The 17,948-nt window shown below is 44.5% G+C and overlaps 1 protein-coding gene across 4 annotated transcripts in view; it reads left to right on the forward strand.

Annotated features, from left to right (window-relative positions):
- The window catches only part of LOC139448234 (myosin-VIIa-like), a 57,178-nt gene that overhangs the window by 24,840 nt on the left and 14,390 nt on the right, over positions 1–17,948 (forward strand). The window contains exons 2-14 of one of the 4 annotated variants that reach the window (XM_071229752.1): positions 2,146–2,181; positions 3,770–3,973; positions 5,106–5,265; positions 6,763–6,938; positions 8,550–8,633; positions 9,334–9,429; positions 9,894–10,012; positions 10,401–10,518; positions 11,307–11,435; positions 11,897–12,070; positions 12,766–12,993; positions 13,892–14,322; positions 16,009–16,154. In XM_071229752.1, the coding sequence (XP_071085853.1) occupies positions 2,146–2,181; positions 3,770–3,973; positions 5,106–5,265; positions 6,763–6,938; positions 8,550–8,633; positions 9,334–9,429; positions 9,894–10,012; positions 10,401–10,518; positions 11,307–11,435; positions 11,897–12,070; positions 12,766–12,993; positions 13,892–14,322; positions 16,009–16,154 (2,101 nt within the window). Of the gene's footprint in view, positions 1–2,145; positions 2,182–3,769; positions 3,974–5,105; positions 5,266–6,762; positions 6,939–7,745; positions 7,755–8,549; positions 8,634–9,333; positions 9,430–9,893; positions 10,013–10,400; positions 10,519–11,306; positions 11,436–11,896; positions 12,071–12,765; positions 12,994–13,891; positions 14,323–16,008; positions 16,155–17,948 lie in introns of those variants that run through there. The other 3 variants (XM_071229753.1, XM_071229754.1, XM_071229755.1) reach the window with 3 other exon arrangements.

The raw sequence follows: 17,948 nt of genomic DNA on the forward strand, positions 1-17,948 counted from the left end.
AGAAAGATACATTCTACTTAGAAACATAAGCAGTATAGCCGACAATACACCAACTGATCTCAATTTGATAGTCAATGGAAATGGGGATTTACCAGGAAAGATCACATAAACAATTCATTACATGTACAAAGTTATACAAGTGAATACAAAAAGGTTTATGTAAACTATATTGTTCTCACTGTTCACTTATCTTTCCCATTCTTTTCTTTCCTTCTGTTCTCTTCATGTTTAGTGCAAACTGTAAATCGATGGTGTTAAAATCTGGGAGGTGTCCTAAGTTGGAGAACCTGTGCCCAATCCCATTCACTCATTGTGAATAAAATATGTTTAAATCCCTACTGTGGCTGAGTATGGATGTCTCGTGCCTGCCAGCACCTGGAACACGGATGTGATCATATGCAATATAGTATCAAGTGTGTCCAAGCCATGAGAGTGGCGACATACAGTATCAAGTGTGTCCAAGCCATGACAGTGGTGACATACAGTATCAAGTGTGTCCAAGCCATGACAGTGGCGACATACAGTATCAAGTGTGTCCAAGCCATGACAGTGGCGACATACAATATCAAGTGTGTCCAAGCCATGACAGTGGCGACATACAGTATCAAGTGTGTCCAAGCCATGACAGTGCTGACATACAGTATCAAGTGTGTCCAAGCCATGACAGTGGCGACATACAGTATCAAGTGTGTCCAAGCCATGACAGTGGTGACATACAGTATCAAGTGTGTCCAAGCCATGACAGTGGTGACATACAGTATCAAGTGTGTCCAAGCCATGACAGTGGCGACTTACAGTATCAAGTGTGTCCAAGCCATGACAGTGGCGACATACAGTATCAAGTGTGTCCAAGCCATGACAATGGTGACATACAGTATCAAGTGTGTCCAAGCCATGACAGTGGCGACATACAGTATCAAGTGTGTCCAAGCCATGACAGTGGCGACATACAATATCAAGTGTGTCCAAGCCATGACAGTGGCGACATACAGTATTAAGTGTGTCCAAGCCATGACAGTGCTGACATACAGTATCAAGTGTGTCCAAGCCATGACAGTGGCGACATACAGTATCAAGTGTGTCCAAGCCATGACAGTGGTGACATACAGTATCAAGTGTGTCCAAGCCATGACAGTGGTGACATACAGTATCAAGTGTGTCCAAGCCATGACAGTGGCGACTTACAGTATCAAGTGTGTCCAAGCCATGACAGTGGCGACATACAGTATCAAGTGTGTCCAAGCCATGACAATGGTGACATACAGTATCAAGTGTGTCCAAGCCATGACAGTGGTGACATACAGTATCAAGTGTGTCCAAGCCATGACAGTGGCGACATACAGTATCAAGTGTGTCCAAGCCATGACAGTGGTGACATACAGTATCAAGTGTGTCCAAGCCATGACAGTGCTGACATACAGTATCAAGTGTGTCCAAGCCATGACAGTGCTGACATACAATATCAAGTGTGTCCAAGCCATGACAGTGGTGACATACAGTATCAAGTGTGTCCAAGCCATGACAGTGGTGACATACAGTATCAAGTGTGTCCAAGCCATGACAGTGATGACATACAGTATCAAGTGTGTCCAAGCCATGACAGTGGCGACATACAGTATCAAGTGTGTCCAAGCCATGACAGTGGCGACTTACAGTATCAAGTGTGTCCAAGCCATGACAGTGCTGACATACAGTATCAAGTGTGTCCAAGCCATGACAGTGGCGACATACAGTATCAAGTGTGTCCAAGCCATGACAGTGGCGACATACAGTATCAAGTGTGTCCAAGCCATGACAGTGGCGACATACAGTATCAAGTGTGTCCAAGCCATGACAGTGCTGACATACAGTATCAAGTGTGTCCAAGCCGCCATGACAGTGCTGACTTACAGTATCATTTCACAGCGAGGGACAACTATTGCTGGACTTGTTTAATTTCGATGATTTATTTCAAATATAAAGTGGACCACGGCGGTGAGGATAGTAAATACAAATAGCCCTGTTGAAAACATTCATGACACGGAATTATGTATGTTTACCATCACTGCGCCTTGACCCGGTTTCCCCGTCAGCATCAGAGGGTCGAAGGTCAGGGTGATGAACATTCGTCTGAGCTTTACAAGATGTTATGTATTATTCTTGCAGTTAATGTCGGAATGGTACGACGTGTCTCTGAAGAAGGTAGCAACGTTTTGTTTTCCAATGTATTTGCTTCTGACTCTCACACTGCTTCTTAATGTCAAGTAACATGTTATGTCTTAATGTCAAGTAACATGTTATGTCATAATGTATAGTAACATGTTATGTCATAATGTATAGTGACATGTTATGTCCAAATGTTCATCTTAGTGAATCATAATGTCAAGTAACATGTTATGTCCAAATGTTCATCTTAGTGAATCATAATGTCAAGTAACATGTTATGTCCAAATGTTCATCTTAGTGAATCATAATGTCAAGTAACATGTTATGTCCAAATGTTCATCTTAGTGAATCATATGATGATTCATATACAAATCGCGAGGATTGTCAAATAAATGTATAATGAACTAAGATGTAAACCAAACGTGTTCGATGATGTTCACAATTAAATGTGTTGATGTCGAATGTTTTAATTTAAAAATTTAAAAAAGAAATCTTGGTACGCATGTGCTTGTGGTGTATGTATATTCGTGATATTTACCATTCATCTACACAGGGCGATGAGACGGAGGTGAATATGTCCTACTAGAGTTAACGTCTTTGTAGTTGTGTGTCATCCTTGACGAGAATACCGCAATTCGTAACGGATAATTGTTCTTCATATGATTTGTAATGTTAGAGATATTCACATGTTTGATTATCTTTTGGGTAGAAAACTATCGGAGAATTCTGAATACTCCATCAGATAGATGTTGGTAGTGCTGGCAAGTTGGCATAGCGTTAGTTCCTAGATGAGTGTCGTGGTAGTTTCAGTCTTGTAGCATAGTCCTACGTGTTTCCATGGCGATGAACAAAGCCATCTTGAACTGTCACTTTGTGGGGTGGTCAGCAGCTGTGCATCCTCCTGATGAAGTACGTGACACGGGCAGGGAATACATAGAGTAGATATATATATTGATCTGGGTAGTTGTACCACTGTGCATAATGAAATAGTCACGTAAAAACATCCCGCGAAACATTAAGAATTCCTTAAAATAATCTGTTCTGTTGTTATCTACAAGTCCTATTGTAAAAATACAATTTGGTAGGGAATAACATTTCCATGTAACCCATCATACGATTTGGAATGCTTTCTAAAATGAAATATGTGCATGCCTTGTCTAATATTTCACAATAAAACCACCAATGTATTCTTTTACAGCTACGTTTCACACTGCTGGTCTGGCATGTATATAATATGTGCAGTCACATGGCCCCTATCGGCCCACTCAGTGTGTGATGGGGCTTCATCTAACTGAACGATACCTCCCTTCCTTCTTTGATATATGCTACATGATGAGGAATCTGCAAAATGTAGAGCTATATAAATATATATACCATATACCAGATGCGATGGAAAGAGAATAAATATGTTATTGGCGCATTAGTAATATCACAATGTAACTGCTTATCTTGCTATGCACTGATGCGACCCCTTGGCATTTTTGCTGACCTGAACTTCCAGGAACCGTTACCCTATCGTAAATTTGCTATTGCCTCATCGGTAATATTACAGTGTACCTCCTCAATCTGCTATACAACGAGGCGTCATCTTGACATTCTTCTGACCTTGACCTTGACCTTCCAGGAAGCGTTACCTCACCGCAACAGCGTCGTGATCACCGTCACACAGGGCGCCGCCGCTGCATTTGGGATAGATGACGACGATGACAAGTACTCGGTGTCGGAGATGTCGGTGGGGGCGACGAAAAATGAGAAACAGGGCAAGAACTCCCGGGAAGCTTTTGGCACATCTGGCTTCAGGAAGAACCATCTAGGACTGGAACGTATGGTAAGAGATATACAGAACACGGACGTATGTACTATTTCGTCACGGGGAGATTTACTGGTAGTTTACTGTTTACTTAGGCACGCCGGAAACTTGTGATTGTGGGTTTGAATCCCGGTTCGCGACGTTTCCCCAACGTGCTAAACTTCTGAGACCTGCATCACTTCGGGCTTCCCCCCACATTAATCTGACACGATGTGGTAGGACTGGAACGCTATGGAAAGCGTCGTTGAACAGAACTCATGCACTCGCATAAAACTATAATGCCTAATGCAACAAAATGCAACCGCGAATGGATATATTTAGACATAAGATAATAGACTTCTTATCAAAGCGATTATATGCAAAACAGCCATACGAACTGTATATGCTCATAAGGTTTGCCAGCTGTTAATGCTACATGTTAAACACTTGCGGTTTTGCAAGTTCCGGACTTGACACAAGGCACGTGTTAGTTCTCTTTGGTCAATCTTTAATTTGTTGGTCTGCAAAACGCAAGGGTTCAGTTCGTTTTGTCCAAAAAATGTATGTAGAATTTGCCCGTTTTGTGCACAGATACACTGTCGTCATATTTAGTCTTGCAGGTAACATTCCCTGTGACATCAGAGGTGTAGTGTGGGTGATTAGATCAAAGGTCACTGGGGATCATTGGCGATTAGGCTCAGGTTTATTTGGTGCCCTTTGGCTTATCTGGTGCATGTGCACTTATGATACCAAAAAGAGAAAGTCGTGCTAACGTGACAGAATAGCGTGTATGGCCGTGTTAGATAGATGGGTCTCAGTTTCTCAGTTTGTGCAAAAGTCTTGTTCCCCTCTCACTCTGTGTCTCTCTCCCTCTCTCCCCCCCCCCCCTCTCTCTCTCTCTCTCTCGCTATCTCTTCCCATCTGTCTGTGCATGAAGCCCATATGGCTCACATCGCTGAACATCTCTCACCCCTCGCCATTTCTCTAGCTTCACTCTCTCTGTGTCTCTCCTCCATACTGTCCTTATATATCTATATATCCTCGCTGTCTCCTGTCTTTTTCTTCCCCATCTATATCCCCCTCGCCCCTCTGCCCCGTCTTCTTCTTTTTCACCCCCCTCCTCTCCCCCAACCTCTCACCCTTTTTTTATCTCCGACCTCCCATGTTCCAGAAATCCGTGGTGGCCGAGACCCACATGACTGACACCGAGTCCTCCAGCACGGAGAACTGCAAGCCGGAGACAGAGGAGTCTACTCCAGTTCCGCCGGTCAACTCAGGGCAAGAAGAAGAGGGGTCCCCGGGGGAAGGGGCCTCAAGTAAGAAGCGTAGAGGTAGACATAGCGTAGATGCCTTCTAGCAGCACATCACGGAGAGAGAGAGAGAGAGAGAGAGAGAAAGAGAGAGAGAGAGAGAGGGGGGAGAGAGAGGGGGAAGAAAGAGGAGGAGAGAGAGACGGAGAGAGAGGGGAGAGGAGAGAGACGGAGAGGGGAAGAGAGAGAGACGGAGAGATAGGAGAGAGAGAGACAGAGTCGGGGAGGAAACGAGAGAGTGGGAGAGGGAGGGAGAGGGGCTAAAGAGAGAGACAGAGAGTGAGAAAGTAAGAGGAGAGACAAGGAGAAAGTGGGGAGCCAGAGACAGACAGACATAGAGGCACACAGACACACAGACAGATAGAGAGATACACACAGACAGAGAGGGAGAATGTGAGAGGGAGCTAAGGTGATATACGTAATCACAAGAGCAGTGAGAGGGGGGAGAGAAAGAGAGAAGGGGATCCAGTGCAAGAAGGGAGAAAATAAAGTCGGAAGGGAGATTGAGAGGGGAGGGAGAATGGCCGTGTTCCCATGGATGAATGAGACTGACAATGGGTGTACCCATGGATGCACGATGGTAGAAGTAGTTCACGACGTGTAGTGCCTAGAATAGATTCACTCTGGGGCTGGTGTGGGAACATCATGGAGCTGTCTGCAATGCTGATGGTGGAGCTCCACTGCTGATGGTGGAACTCCACGGCTGATGGTGGAGCTCCACGACTGATGGTGGATCTCCACGGCTGATGGTGGATCTCCACGGCTGATAATGGATCTCCACGGCTGATGGTGGAACTCCACGGCTGATGGTGGAGCTCCACTGCTGATGGTGGAACTCCACGGCTGATGGTGGATCTCCACGGCTGATAATGGAACTCCACGGCTGATGGTGGAACTCCACGGCTGATGGTGGATCTCCACGGCTGATGGTGGAACTCCATGGCTTTTGGTGGAACTCCACGGCTGATGGTGGATCTGCACGGCTGATGGTGGATCTCCACGGCTGATGAAGGATATCCACGGCTGATGGTGGAGCTCCACGGCTGATGGTGGAGCTCCACGGCTGATGGTGGAACTCCACTGGTGATGGTGCTAATTTCACGTAGTAATGCTAATACCTTGAATTATGAGCACGTCACGTCGTTGTCCAACTCTATCTTTTGTGATTTGCACGGGATACCGGCAACACTTTGTTAATGTACACATTCCAATAAATACAGACCCTGCACCGCAAGCAACGATTTGAACAATCTCAACACCAATGTTAATTCTCTTGTTAAAGCGTCATACCTCTATTCCTGCAAACATGTCAACATGTCTGAATGTGTCAGATCCATATGTTCTAGAACCCGACATGATAAATTGAATACTATATTCAACTCAATGTGAGTCAAGAAAAAGGTTTGGTCTCACGTGAAGGATACATTATTTGTAATCCAACACACATGGGATTCCGACAACCTTTGCTTACACGATACCGTGCGTTCCCGGGCTAACTCCACGTATGTTGATGTACAGGCAGGGACGACGACTCCATCGTCAGCAGCGAAGTCGACGACATCGACACCCTGACAGGACCTTCAAGTTTCGCGCTGTTTGCTCAAACCAAGTTCCAGCTCCGCACGACGCATGTCTACAGTTGTGCAGCTCTACAGGGATCCCTGCTGCCAAAACACGACAGAGCTGACACACTGGTATGTCCTCTCTCCTCTCACACACACATAGCACCCACACATTGCAGAACTGACACACTGGTATGTCCTCTCTCCTCTCACACACACATAGCACCCACACATTGCAGAGCTGACACACTGGTATGCCCTCTCTACTCTCTCACACACATAGCACCCACACATTGCAGAGCTGACACACTGGTATGTCCTCTCTCCTCTCACACACACATAGCACCCACACATTGCAGAGCTGACACACTGGTATGTCCTCTCTCCTCTCACACACACATAGCACCCACACATTGCAGAGCTGACACACTGGTATGCCCTCTCTACTCTCTCACACACATAGCACCCACACATTGCAGAGCTGACACACTGGTATGTCCTCTCTCCTCACACACATAGCACCCACACATTGCAGAGCTGACACACTGGTATGTCCTCTCTCCTCACACACATAGCACCCACACATTGCAGAGCTGACACACTGGTATGTCATCTCTCTCTCCTCACACACATAGCACCCACGCATTGCAGAGCTGACACACTGGGATGTCCTCTCTCCTCACACACATAGCACCCACACATTGCAGAGCTGACACACTGGGATGTCCTCTCTCCTCACACACATAGCACCCACACATTGCAGAGCTGACACACTGGGATGTCCTCTCTCCTCACACACATAGCACCCACACATTGCAGAGCTGACACACTGGGATGTCCTCTCTCCTCTCACACACACATAGCACCCACACATTGCAGAGCTGACACACTGGGATGTCCTCCCTCCTCACACACATAGCACCCACACATTGCAGAGCTGACACACTGGTATGTCATCTCTCCTCACACACATAGCACCCACACATTGCAGAGCTGACACACTGGGATGTCCTCTCTCCTCACACACATAGCACCCACACACTGCAGAGCTGACACACTGGGATGTCCTCTCTCCTCACACACATAGCACCCACACATGACAGAGCTGACACACTGGGATGTCCTCTCTCCTCACACACATAGCACCCAAACATGACAGAGCTGACACAATCGTATGTCCTGATTGGGTCAACTGTCACTTTATAATACTGTTTTGCGTATATCTACTTCTTGGTCTGTCAGTCGCAATCACGGACCTCTTTCCTCACATACACACCAACACAAATACACACTTACATACACACAACGCACACACAACACACACACACAACACACACACACACACAACACACACACACACACACACACACACACACACACACACACACACACACACACACACACACACACAGAGTTAATAAATCAACGTCTGTGAAAAGTTCGAAACTATACAATATGGCATATTGATGTGCTACTTCTTACTAAACAGCTTCGCACTACCGTCTGGTTGGTATGCTTTATAAGACTGAGACTCACTCAAATATATTTGAATGTTTCCTGTATTTGCCTTTTACAATACTCGGATGTAACTTTGATCCCTCGGCTGGAGTTACTCAATACCAGCTGAAGACTAAACACAACAAAACACGTATATCTAGTGTGTGATGTTGTGGTATGTTGACCTTGACCTTGGCCTTGACCTTGAATGACAGTTTCACTGAGTATTGTCCTTTATGATTACAGGCGTCCCTGGCCTCGTGGGTGACCATCCTCCGGGTGATGGGGGATCTCCCAGAGAGCTCAGGACAGTTCCTCTCCGTCATCGGGGTAAGGCAGCAGCACATGCAATGTCGTAATCGCCTTCTCGTGGATACTGTCGGAATACTTTGTCGGAAATACTTTGTCGTGGATACTTTGACGTGAATTTCTTGTCACAAATGCATTGTCGTAAATATCTTGCCGCGAATGCAATGTCGTGAATACCTTATGATACCTTGTCATACATACTGTGTCGTTGATATTGTGATGTGAATACTTAGTCATAGATAGTTTGTCGTGAATACATTATATCTAGTCGTTAATACCTTCTGAATACCTGGTCGTGAATACCTTGTCCTCGATACCGTTGTGTGAATACTAGTATGTTGACGTGAATACTTTTTCATAACTACCATGGCATGGATATCCTGTCATGGATACCTTCTTAATACCTGGTCGTGAATACCTTGTCCTCGATACCGTTATGTGAATATGTTGACGTGAATACCTTTTTATAACTACCATTGCATGGATGTCCTGTAGTAAAAACGTGTCCTGGATTCGCTATGTGGATATATTGACGTGAATACCTTTTCATTACTACCATTGCATTGATGTGTTGACGTGAATACATAATTCACGTGTTTATGTTGATACATATCCCCAGATAAGAATATAACATATAAGAAATTACTGTTTTAGTAACATTACCCGCCATTTGTTCATGACAACTCATATTGTCCTCAAAGTAAATCTAACCATTTTGCAGGAGGAACCATCTATCATATCCAAGGTCAAGGCTGGCTTCAAGAGGAAGTACACAAAGAAAGACCTGGATGATACTCAAAAGAAATATTCCGAATATGTGAGTCCCCGCCATGGTGATCCACTAGCTCCCTGCGTCTGCCTGGACATACCTGCCAACACACTGGCCATGGCCATATGATAAACTCACTTATTCAATATTAGTTTAAGATTATGGGACAGTTTATTGTTATGAATAACTCCAGTGACGGTAAGTTATTAAAGGATTATCACATTGTTTGGTTCAGTCATTATTTTTCCAATATGACATGCATCGTGTTAGACATGTATATCACAAAACTCGCGATGTAGGTATGATCGCCGATAATGAAGTAATTAGTCAATAACACTTTGGCCCGTCTTGGCCCGGCCCGCCCCGACTTTTGGGCAATGCCCTTTTGGAAGAGACTCTATCGGTAGTAGCCACTTTATTACATCGGGGTGTGTAAAGATGGTATTAAGTCTTGGAGAAGGTTGTATGCATATGTACAGTACATGGGTATACGACAACAATGCATTTTGCAGTTCAAAGATCCCGTGAGTGCCGAGGTCTCCGATATCTCCTTTTTACCCACCGGCAAGGAGACGATGCTGGAGAAGATCCAGTACCTGTGCGCCCTGGGCATATACAGAACCGACCTCAGGTAGGTTACTCAGGACACGGGGATTTCGAGGATTTCGGTTTTGACGGGTCAAGTTATGTTAAATATATAAGGCAACGAAGAACGACCTATACTGTTATATAGGGTTATACAGGGTGATCAGGAAGCTTCATGCCGCTTGTAGCGAGGGTCCCTCAATATCAGCGTAGGTGGCCACAAGAATTGGGCTCCCTCGTGTACTCATGTGGAGAAACGAACCTGACTGTCATGGTCAAGTGTTATTTTAACCTGGCAATTTCACCTTATGACAGGACAGAAACTATGTATCCAATGTACTCTTCACTTTTTCATCATGCGGAGATTGTGCAATTGTGATGTTATTTCAGGAGGAGTTACACTGTAGCTGTGTACAATTGTCATGATGTTTCAGAGACGAGTTATACTGCCAGTTATGTAAGCAGTTGACGAACAACCCGTCCAGGAACAGCACAGTGCGAGGCTGGGTGTTGATGATGCTGTTCGCCGGATGCTTCACGCCCTCGGAAAAGGTTCGACCACCATCCCGTCTCACTTTCTAATATACCAACCATTTGATCTCCGAAGAGAGGAACTTGTATGGTTTCTATCATAAAATATATATTCTCCTCCAGAATTTGCTGGAGGCAAATAATTTGAGATAATCTTGTATTCACTGGACCTGCTTGATGTCTTAAGCAATGTGTAGTGTCCTAGACTGTTCTGATCCGTAAGACATGGCGGTGTTTCAAGATCCAGCATCTACATGCCAATCTTACCAGTTATTATTCCATTCCCATTAACCCCAACCAGGAAACAGCAAATGCTCATGCTTTGTTTGTTTGTTTGTTTGTATGATGTTTATATGAGGGCGGTCTGTAAATAATAGAATCGGGACCGAGCAATCTAATGATTGACATCATGAGCATCGATCCACACAAATTTGATACGATGACATGCATCAACCAAGTCAGCGAGCCTGACCACCCGTTCCCGTGCTTGCTTACGCAAAGCAACGTGGTTTTTACAATAACCTATACGAAAGAAATATATGTAACTAGTTCAAGGGAAATAAATGATGAAAGTTGGCAACGAACAAGGACGTGACCTATCAATACATGTTCACTAAACAACATCTTCTATCTCAGCAAGACAGCTTGTTCGAATTGGGAAATTTTGACCTTGAACTTTTGCAGACTTTGCCCTTGGAATTATGATTATTATTATTGTTATCATGATTATGATGATTATTATTATCATTACGTATATGACTTTTACGCCAATACGATATTCTCATTGCTTATGTTGTTGTCTGTTGTAGTTCGCCCCGTGTTTCCGATGTTTCCTAAAGGAGGGGCCGACAGAGTTCACCCAAAAGGTGGAGAAGCTTACCCGGAGGACCAGCGTTGCAGGAACTCGGGGGTTCCCTCCCAGCTGGCTGGAGTTCCAGGTCGGTCATCTGTGCCGGTGTACGTCACCCAGGGCTTTTGTCAACCGGTGTAATCCCGGTCCGCCCCAATTATGTTTCTAGGTTTGTCAGCACCATACCCGTGCTGTGGGTTTCGCCGAAGTAGTAAACGTCTGAGACCTGCATCACTTCGGGCTTTCCTCCCACATTAAGCTGACACGCCGTGATATGACTGGAATACTGTTCAAAGCGGCGTTAAACCCACCTCACTCACTCAACCGGTGTACAGTGCCAAGGCAACAATGGTATGAGTAAATTCTAAAACTTTTAACTCCAAACAAATCACTATTACAATCTTCACAGCGTGTTTCAGTCTGGTGATCGATGGGTTCTACTAAGTATACACCTGTGGGATAGACCATGTGGAAGATGTGCTGTGATGTGGCAGGAGTGTGTCGTATGGTGAAATATGTCTTTCTTCATGACTCGAATGTTTCTGTCAGGCGGCCAAGAACTCCAAACCTATCCTTCTTCCCGTCACCTTCATGAACGGCCAACGCATCCTCATTGAGGCGGACGCAGCTACGACTGTGCGGGAGCTGAGCAACAACCTCGCAGAGACGCTGGACTTCAGCGACAACGAGGGGTTCTCAATCTACGTCTGTCTCCACCAGAAGGTACGTCGACGTCATAAAACGAACGGGAAAGACAATGCAACGGCAATAAACATTTGAAGACAATTGAATTAATCTCAAGTACTGACATCTTGTCCTCACATTACACCCTCAATTAACACTAGTAACACAGTGATTGAAGTGGATATATTCTGTACATGTACAGTGCACACCTTTTATATTTATCGAGTAACGTGATATCATATGACGTGATAAAAGGTGTCTGACGGTCGAAATGAAATACAATTAGTGGTCTTTTGAGTTAGTTAAAATCGTAGATTACTGTATATCGTTCTATTTACTTTGTTTGGCTTATCATATAGCGATATACTCACTCATGCAAAAACTACACTCTAACTCACTCACTTATTTTAAGTGTATTGATATCTTTGCATGTCAACACACTGAATACCCTAAGCTACAACAAACTCACGCACGCACGCACGCACGCACGCACTCACGCACGCACGCACGCACGCACGCACGCACGCACTTGTTGATCTGTTTTTTTCAAATCTACAATCGCTGCCTCATCCAGTAATGACATATTTATTTTTAAAGACAGTTGTGCATACACTCAATTCAGCCTTGTTATGGACTGTTTCATGAACGTTAGCTTTAGGTTTTCCGCGAACAGGATTCAGTCATCGTATATAATGTATAATATTTGTATCTATTCACTATCCTGTCCACATCAGATCTCCTGTCTCGGCCACGGACTTCACCGGATAATGGATGCCGTGTCGGAATGTGAACAACACACCAAGCAAATGGGCATGCGCGAGAGTAGCTCCCTCTGGCGGCTGTATTACCGGAAGGAGTACTTTACACCATGGCATGATGCCAAGGAAGACCCCTCCTCCACCGACATCATCTACCAGCAAGTGATGAGGGGGATCTCACTCGGCGAATACCAGTGTCAGAAGGTACTGGTTCTTGGGCTCATAATCTAATTGACTTGCCTTTGCAAGTGTTTGTGACGATGACATCGATGCTACCTTTTCGCGAACACCTGGTATTCTCAATACTTGATTCACCCTCAATACACATGATACAGCCAGAATCAGATATTACTTTGATCATGGACATGTTTTTGCCGTTTCTTCTTCTTCTTCTTTTTTCTCCTCCTCCACCTTCTCCTCCTCATTCTTCTCCCCTCTTCCCCTTCTTCTTCTTCTCCTCCTCCTCTTCCTTCTTTTTCTTCTCCACCTTCTTCTTCTCCTCCTCATCCTCCTTCTTCTTCTCCTCTTCCTCATTCTAGATATTCCTATTCTTCCTTTCCTTCTCATCTTCTCCTCCTCCTTCTTCTTCCTCTTCTTCTCCTCCTCCTCGTTCCTTTTCTTCTTCTTCTGGGCCGGTACTCATTATTATTTATTAAATGCGGCAGACATGATAATGATGTTGATGTTGTAGGTAGCAATGGTATGGAACAATGAAATACTCAACAATGAAAGCTCTTGCGGGTATTCTTTTACCGAATATACGAAATAATCCTGTCATTTTGATGCGTTCACTGAAACGCTTATGCTATCTAGAGTGAATTTAGTTGCGATTTTCAAGTAGTATTTTTAAACTGGACAATGATTAATGATACAGCTGTGTAGTTCAGTTAAAGGGAGACTTTGATCCACGGGGCCGATGTCTAGTATTGGTCTAGACGTTGTGATAAGTGGTGTGTGTCATTCTGATACAATGGTTCTGTCCAATAAAGGTAATTATGGCAATGTAACATCATGGATATTTACTGCGATCAAATTTGTCAATGAGCCGGGGCCTATTCACCCTTTAATCTAACCTTGACCTCACAACCTTGACCTTCCACAGGAGGAAGTGTTCGTCTTGCTTGGGGCACAGAGGTACTACCTTGAGTACTCGGAGGTGATAGATCAGAAGAAGTTGGACAACCTGTGCCGGAACTGGTTCCCGGACGCCTGGAAGGAGGAGAAGGGGGTTCCGTACTTTGTCCAGAAGGTGGAGGAAGCAGTCACAAACAATTTCGGAAGCAAGAAACCCCCCCACGCGGACATCAAGGCGGACATCGTCACGTTCGCCATCAACAAGTGGTCTCTGATGTTCTCTCGCTACTACGACGCCAACAAGGTCACAGGACCCGGGGTGAAGGTCAATGGGCCGGGGTTTACTGCCGTCAACGTCGTGGTGGGTCTGAGTGGGAAAGGGATGTATGTGCTGGACAATGGAGACTCAATACGTGTGCAGCTGCCGTTTTATGAGATGTCCAAGATTGTCAAACACAGGTGTGTGGAAACAGGATGATTTCCTCGCCATGTAGTGAGTGATGTTTTTTAACGCCGCATTGGACATCCGTTCAGTTATGTGATGGTGTGTGAGCTTGATGCGAGATGAAAGCTCTCACCTGATTCAGGTGTATAATGATGTAATAACACTTTGGTGAAACTCACGAGCATAGGTACATGAACAAACACCGGATCGTAGTTAAGGGGGCGTAACTCCCTACTGCAATTTGGGGCGCATTAGACCACTTGGCCCCGGTGGTAACCACAACCCCACCCCAACTTCATCACACCCCCATTCCCACCTCCGCCCCTCAATCCTCAAGCAGCCATCCCCACCCCACACTCCTCACACACCAATCCCCATCCCCAACCCTCAATCCTCACACACTCATCCCCACCCCCGCCCCTCCTTTCTCAAGCAGCCATCCCCACCCCACACTCATCACACACCAATCCCCATGCCCTACCCATAACTCCTCAAGCAGCCATCCCGGCCCCACCCCGACTCCACCCTCCCCACATACCCATCCCCAACCCTACCCCTCCCTCCTCACACATCCATTCCAAACTCGCGACCCTCCCTCCTCACATACCCATCCCCTCCCCGACCCCACCCTCCTCACACACCCATCTCAACCCCCACCCATCCCTCCTCACGCAGACATCCCCACACCTACCCCTCCCCTGCACACACCCATCCCCAACCCTCCCTCCTTACACAACCATCTCCATCCCCGCCCCTCCGTCCTCAAGCAGCCATCCCAACCCCCACCTCACCCGCCGCACACGCCCATCCCCAACATCACCCCACCCTCCTCACACACCCATCCCCAACCCCAGCCTCCTAATACATCCATCCGAACCCCGACCCCAGCCTGCTCACACACCCATATGACAGGTATATGTCAGGTATATGACAGGTATATGTCAGGTATATGTCAGGTATATGTCAGGTATGTGTCAGGTATATGACAGGTATATGACAGGTATATGTCAGGTATATGTCAGGTATATGACAGGTATATGACAGGTATATGTCAGGTATATGACAGGTATATGACAGGTATATGACAGGTATATGACAGGTACATGACAGGTATATGTCATGTATATGACAGGTATATGACAGGTATATGTCAGGTATATGACAGGTATATGTCAGGTAGGTGTCAGGTATACGACAGGTATATGAAAGGTATATGCCAGGTATATGTCAGGTAAATGACATGTATATGTCAGGTATATGCCATGTATATGTTAGGTATATGTCAGGTAGGTGTCAGGTATATGACAAGTATATGACAGGTATATGTCAGGTATAGGACAGGTATATGACAGGTATATGAAATGTATATGTCAGGTTTATGACAGGTATAGGACAGGTATAGGTCAGGTATATGACAAGTATAGGACAGGTATATGACAGGTATAGGACAGGTATATGCCAGGTATATGTCAGGTATATGCCAGGTATATGCCAGGTATATGTCAGGTAAATGTCAGGTATATGTCAGGTATATGACAGGTATATGTCAGGTATATGACAGGTATATGTCAGATATATGTCAGGTATATGACAGGTATATGTCAGGTATATGACAGGTATATGTCAGATATATGTCAGGTATATGACAGGTAGGTGTCCCAGTCTCACATGGCCCTGTACCGATGTTCCCCTGGTTTCAGACACACAGTTAACATCACCACCGTCAAGGACGAGGAGTACTCCGTCATGTCCAATCACTCCGATGACTTCCATCTCCTCCTGACGTCATTCATAGAAGGCCTGCAGATGCGCTCCAAGTACGCAATAGTCATCGACAACAAGCAAGGTACGTTCCTGGCTCATATATTCATAAACGACAAGCAAGGTACATACTTAGTTTACAAAGTCATCGACAACAAGCAAGGCACATACCTAGTTTATATAGTCATCGACAACAAGCAAGGCACATACCTAGTTTATAAAGTCATCGACAACAAGCAAGGCACATACCTAGTTTATATAGTCATCGACAACAAGCAAGGCACATACCTAGTTTATATAGTCATCGACAACAAGCAAGGCACATACCTAGTTTATATAGTCATTGACAACAAGCAAGGCACATTCCTGGCTTATATAGTCATCGACAACAAGCAAGGCACATACCTAAAGTACTCACGGAAATGAAAAAAAATGTTTTTTCGACCTCAGATCTTAAATAAATGCAGTTAATATACAAAATATGTAAATATTCAAACAAACTAAATTAGTACTAATTGGGCCGTGGCACAAATACAGCGTGTCAAAAGTTTGTATGCCTTTTTACACGTAAAAGTGTGTAAAAATGTGAATAAAACAGACTATTGTGGAACAGGGCATAACCAGGTGTAAGTAGATCAAGGTGACCTATGACACCTTGACGACAGGTGAGAACAGGTGCATAATGCCTATAGTCTGTTTCTGCTATGTCAATTTGGACTTAGTTTTATTTTTGAATGTTGAAAGTGCCGACAAAATACCTCCTGTAAAGTACATTTTGTATTGTTCACTGAGATCAAACTAGCAAATCCAGACTAGTACTTTTCGAGTTGTTTTGTTATTTCGTATTTACAGCTACATTTGTACGTAACACTTTGTGTCGATTTTTAAATTGAGAAAAACAGGGTTTTTTTCATTTCCGTGAGTACTTTAGTTTATATAGTTATCGACAAAAAGCAAGGTACATTCCTGGCTTATATAGTCATCGACAACAAGCAAGGTACATTCCTGGTTTATATAGTCATCGACAACAAGCAAGGTACATTCCTCGCTTATATAGTCATCGACAACAAGCAAGGTACATTCTTGGCTTATATAGTCATCGACAACAAGCAAGGTACATTCCTGGCTTATATAGTCATCGACAACAAGCAAGGTACATTCTTGGCTTATATAGTCATCAACAACAAGCAAGGCATATACCTAGTTTATATAGTCAGCACTATCCCCTTTTTCTGGCTTGACTCTAAATCCGCGAAGACATGTCCATTCCTTTGATGTACTGAGCTCCAAAGCTCAATAAAAGTAGGTACAAAGAGAGAGATATTGCTGTGTCCGGCAAATGTACCACCAAATCCCTGTCTCAACGATTAACCATAAGCCTCAATACAATCAAGGAATGGCCTTCTTCAATTCTATTCATAGGAGGCATTTGAGACATATGGAATTAATACCATGGGGATTCTCAAAAATTCAACGGATTTGCTTGATGTTTCACAATCTCAGAAAACCCCCGGTTCAATTCAGTCAAAACAACTGATTTTTAAGTTATTAAGAGAAAACTTCAAGTCTTGATCCATGGGGCTTTTGTTACAAACAAGGTGACCATAAATATAGACACGTGTCTACATGTCTGAAAATGAATGTAAATGCCAACTCCAAGTTTAATGAGAAAGCAATATGTGAAATATCGGACTTCCTCATTGATAAAGTATATGTAAAAGTTTGGTTTAAGACATTTGGGCAGGACGTAGGATCCAAATAGCCCCTTCTTGCGGAACTGTTTCTTTATGCATATGAATTGGAATTTCTGTCTGTTCGCATTGACAAAGTCAAAACAAGGTAATTTGGCCAATTAGTTGAACATAAGCTTTAGGTATAT

Source organism: Haliotis cracherodii, unplaced genomic scaffold (genome assembly GCF_022045235.1).
Source record: "Haliotis cracherodii isolate W230 unplaced genomic scaffold, xgHalCrac1.p SCAF_7, whole genome shotgun sequence".
Lineage (NCBI taxonomy): Eukaryota > Metazoa > Mollusca > Gastropoda > Lepetellida > Haliotidae > Haliotis > Haliotis cracherodii.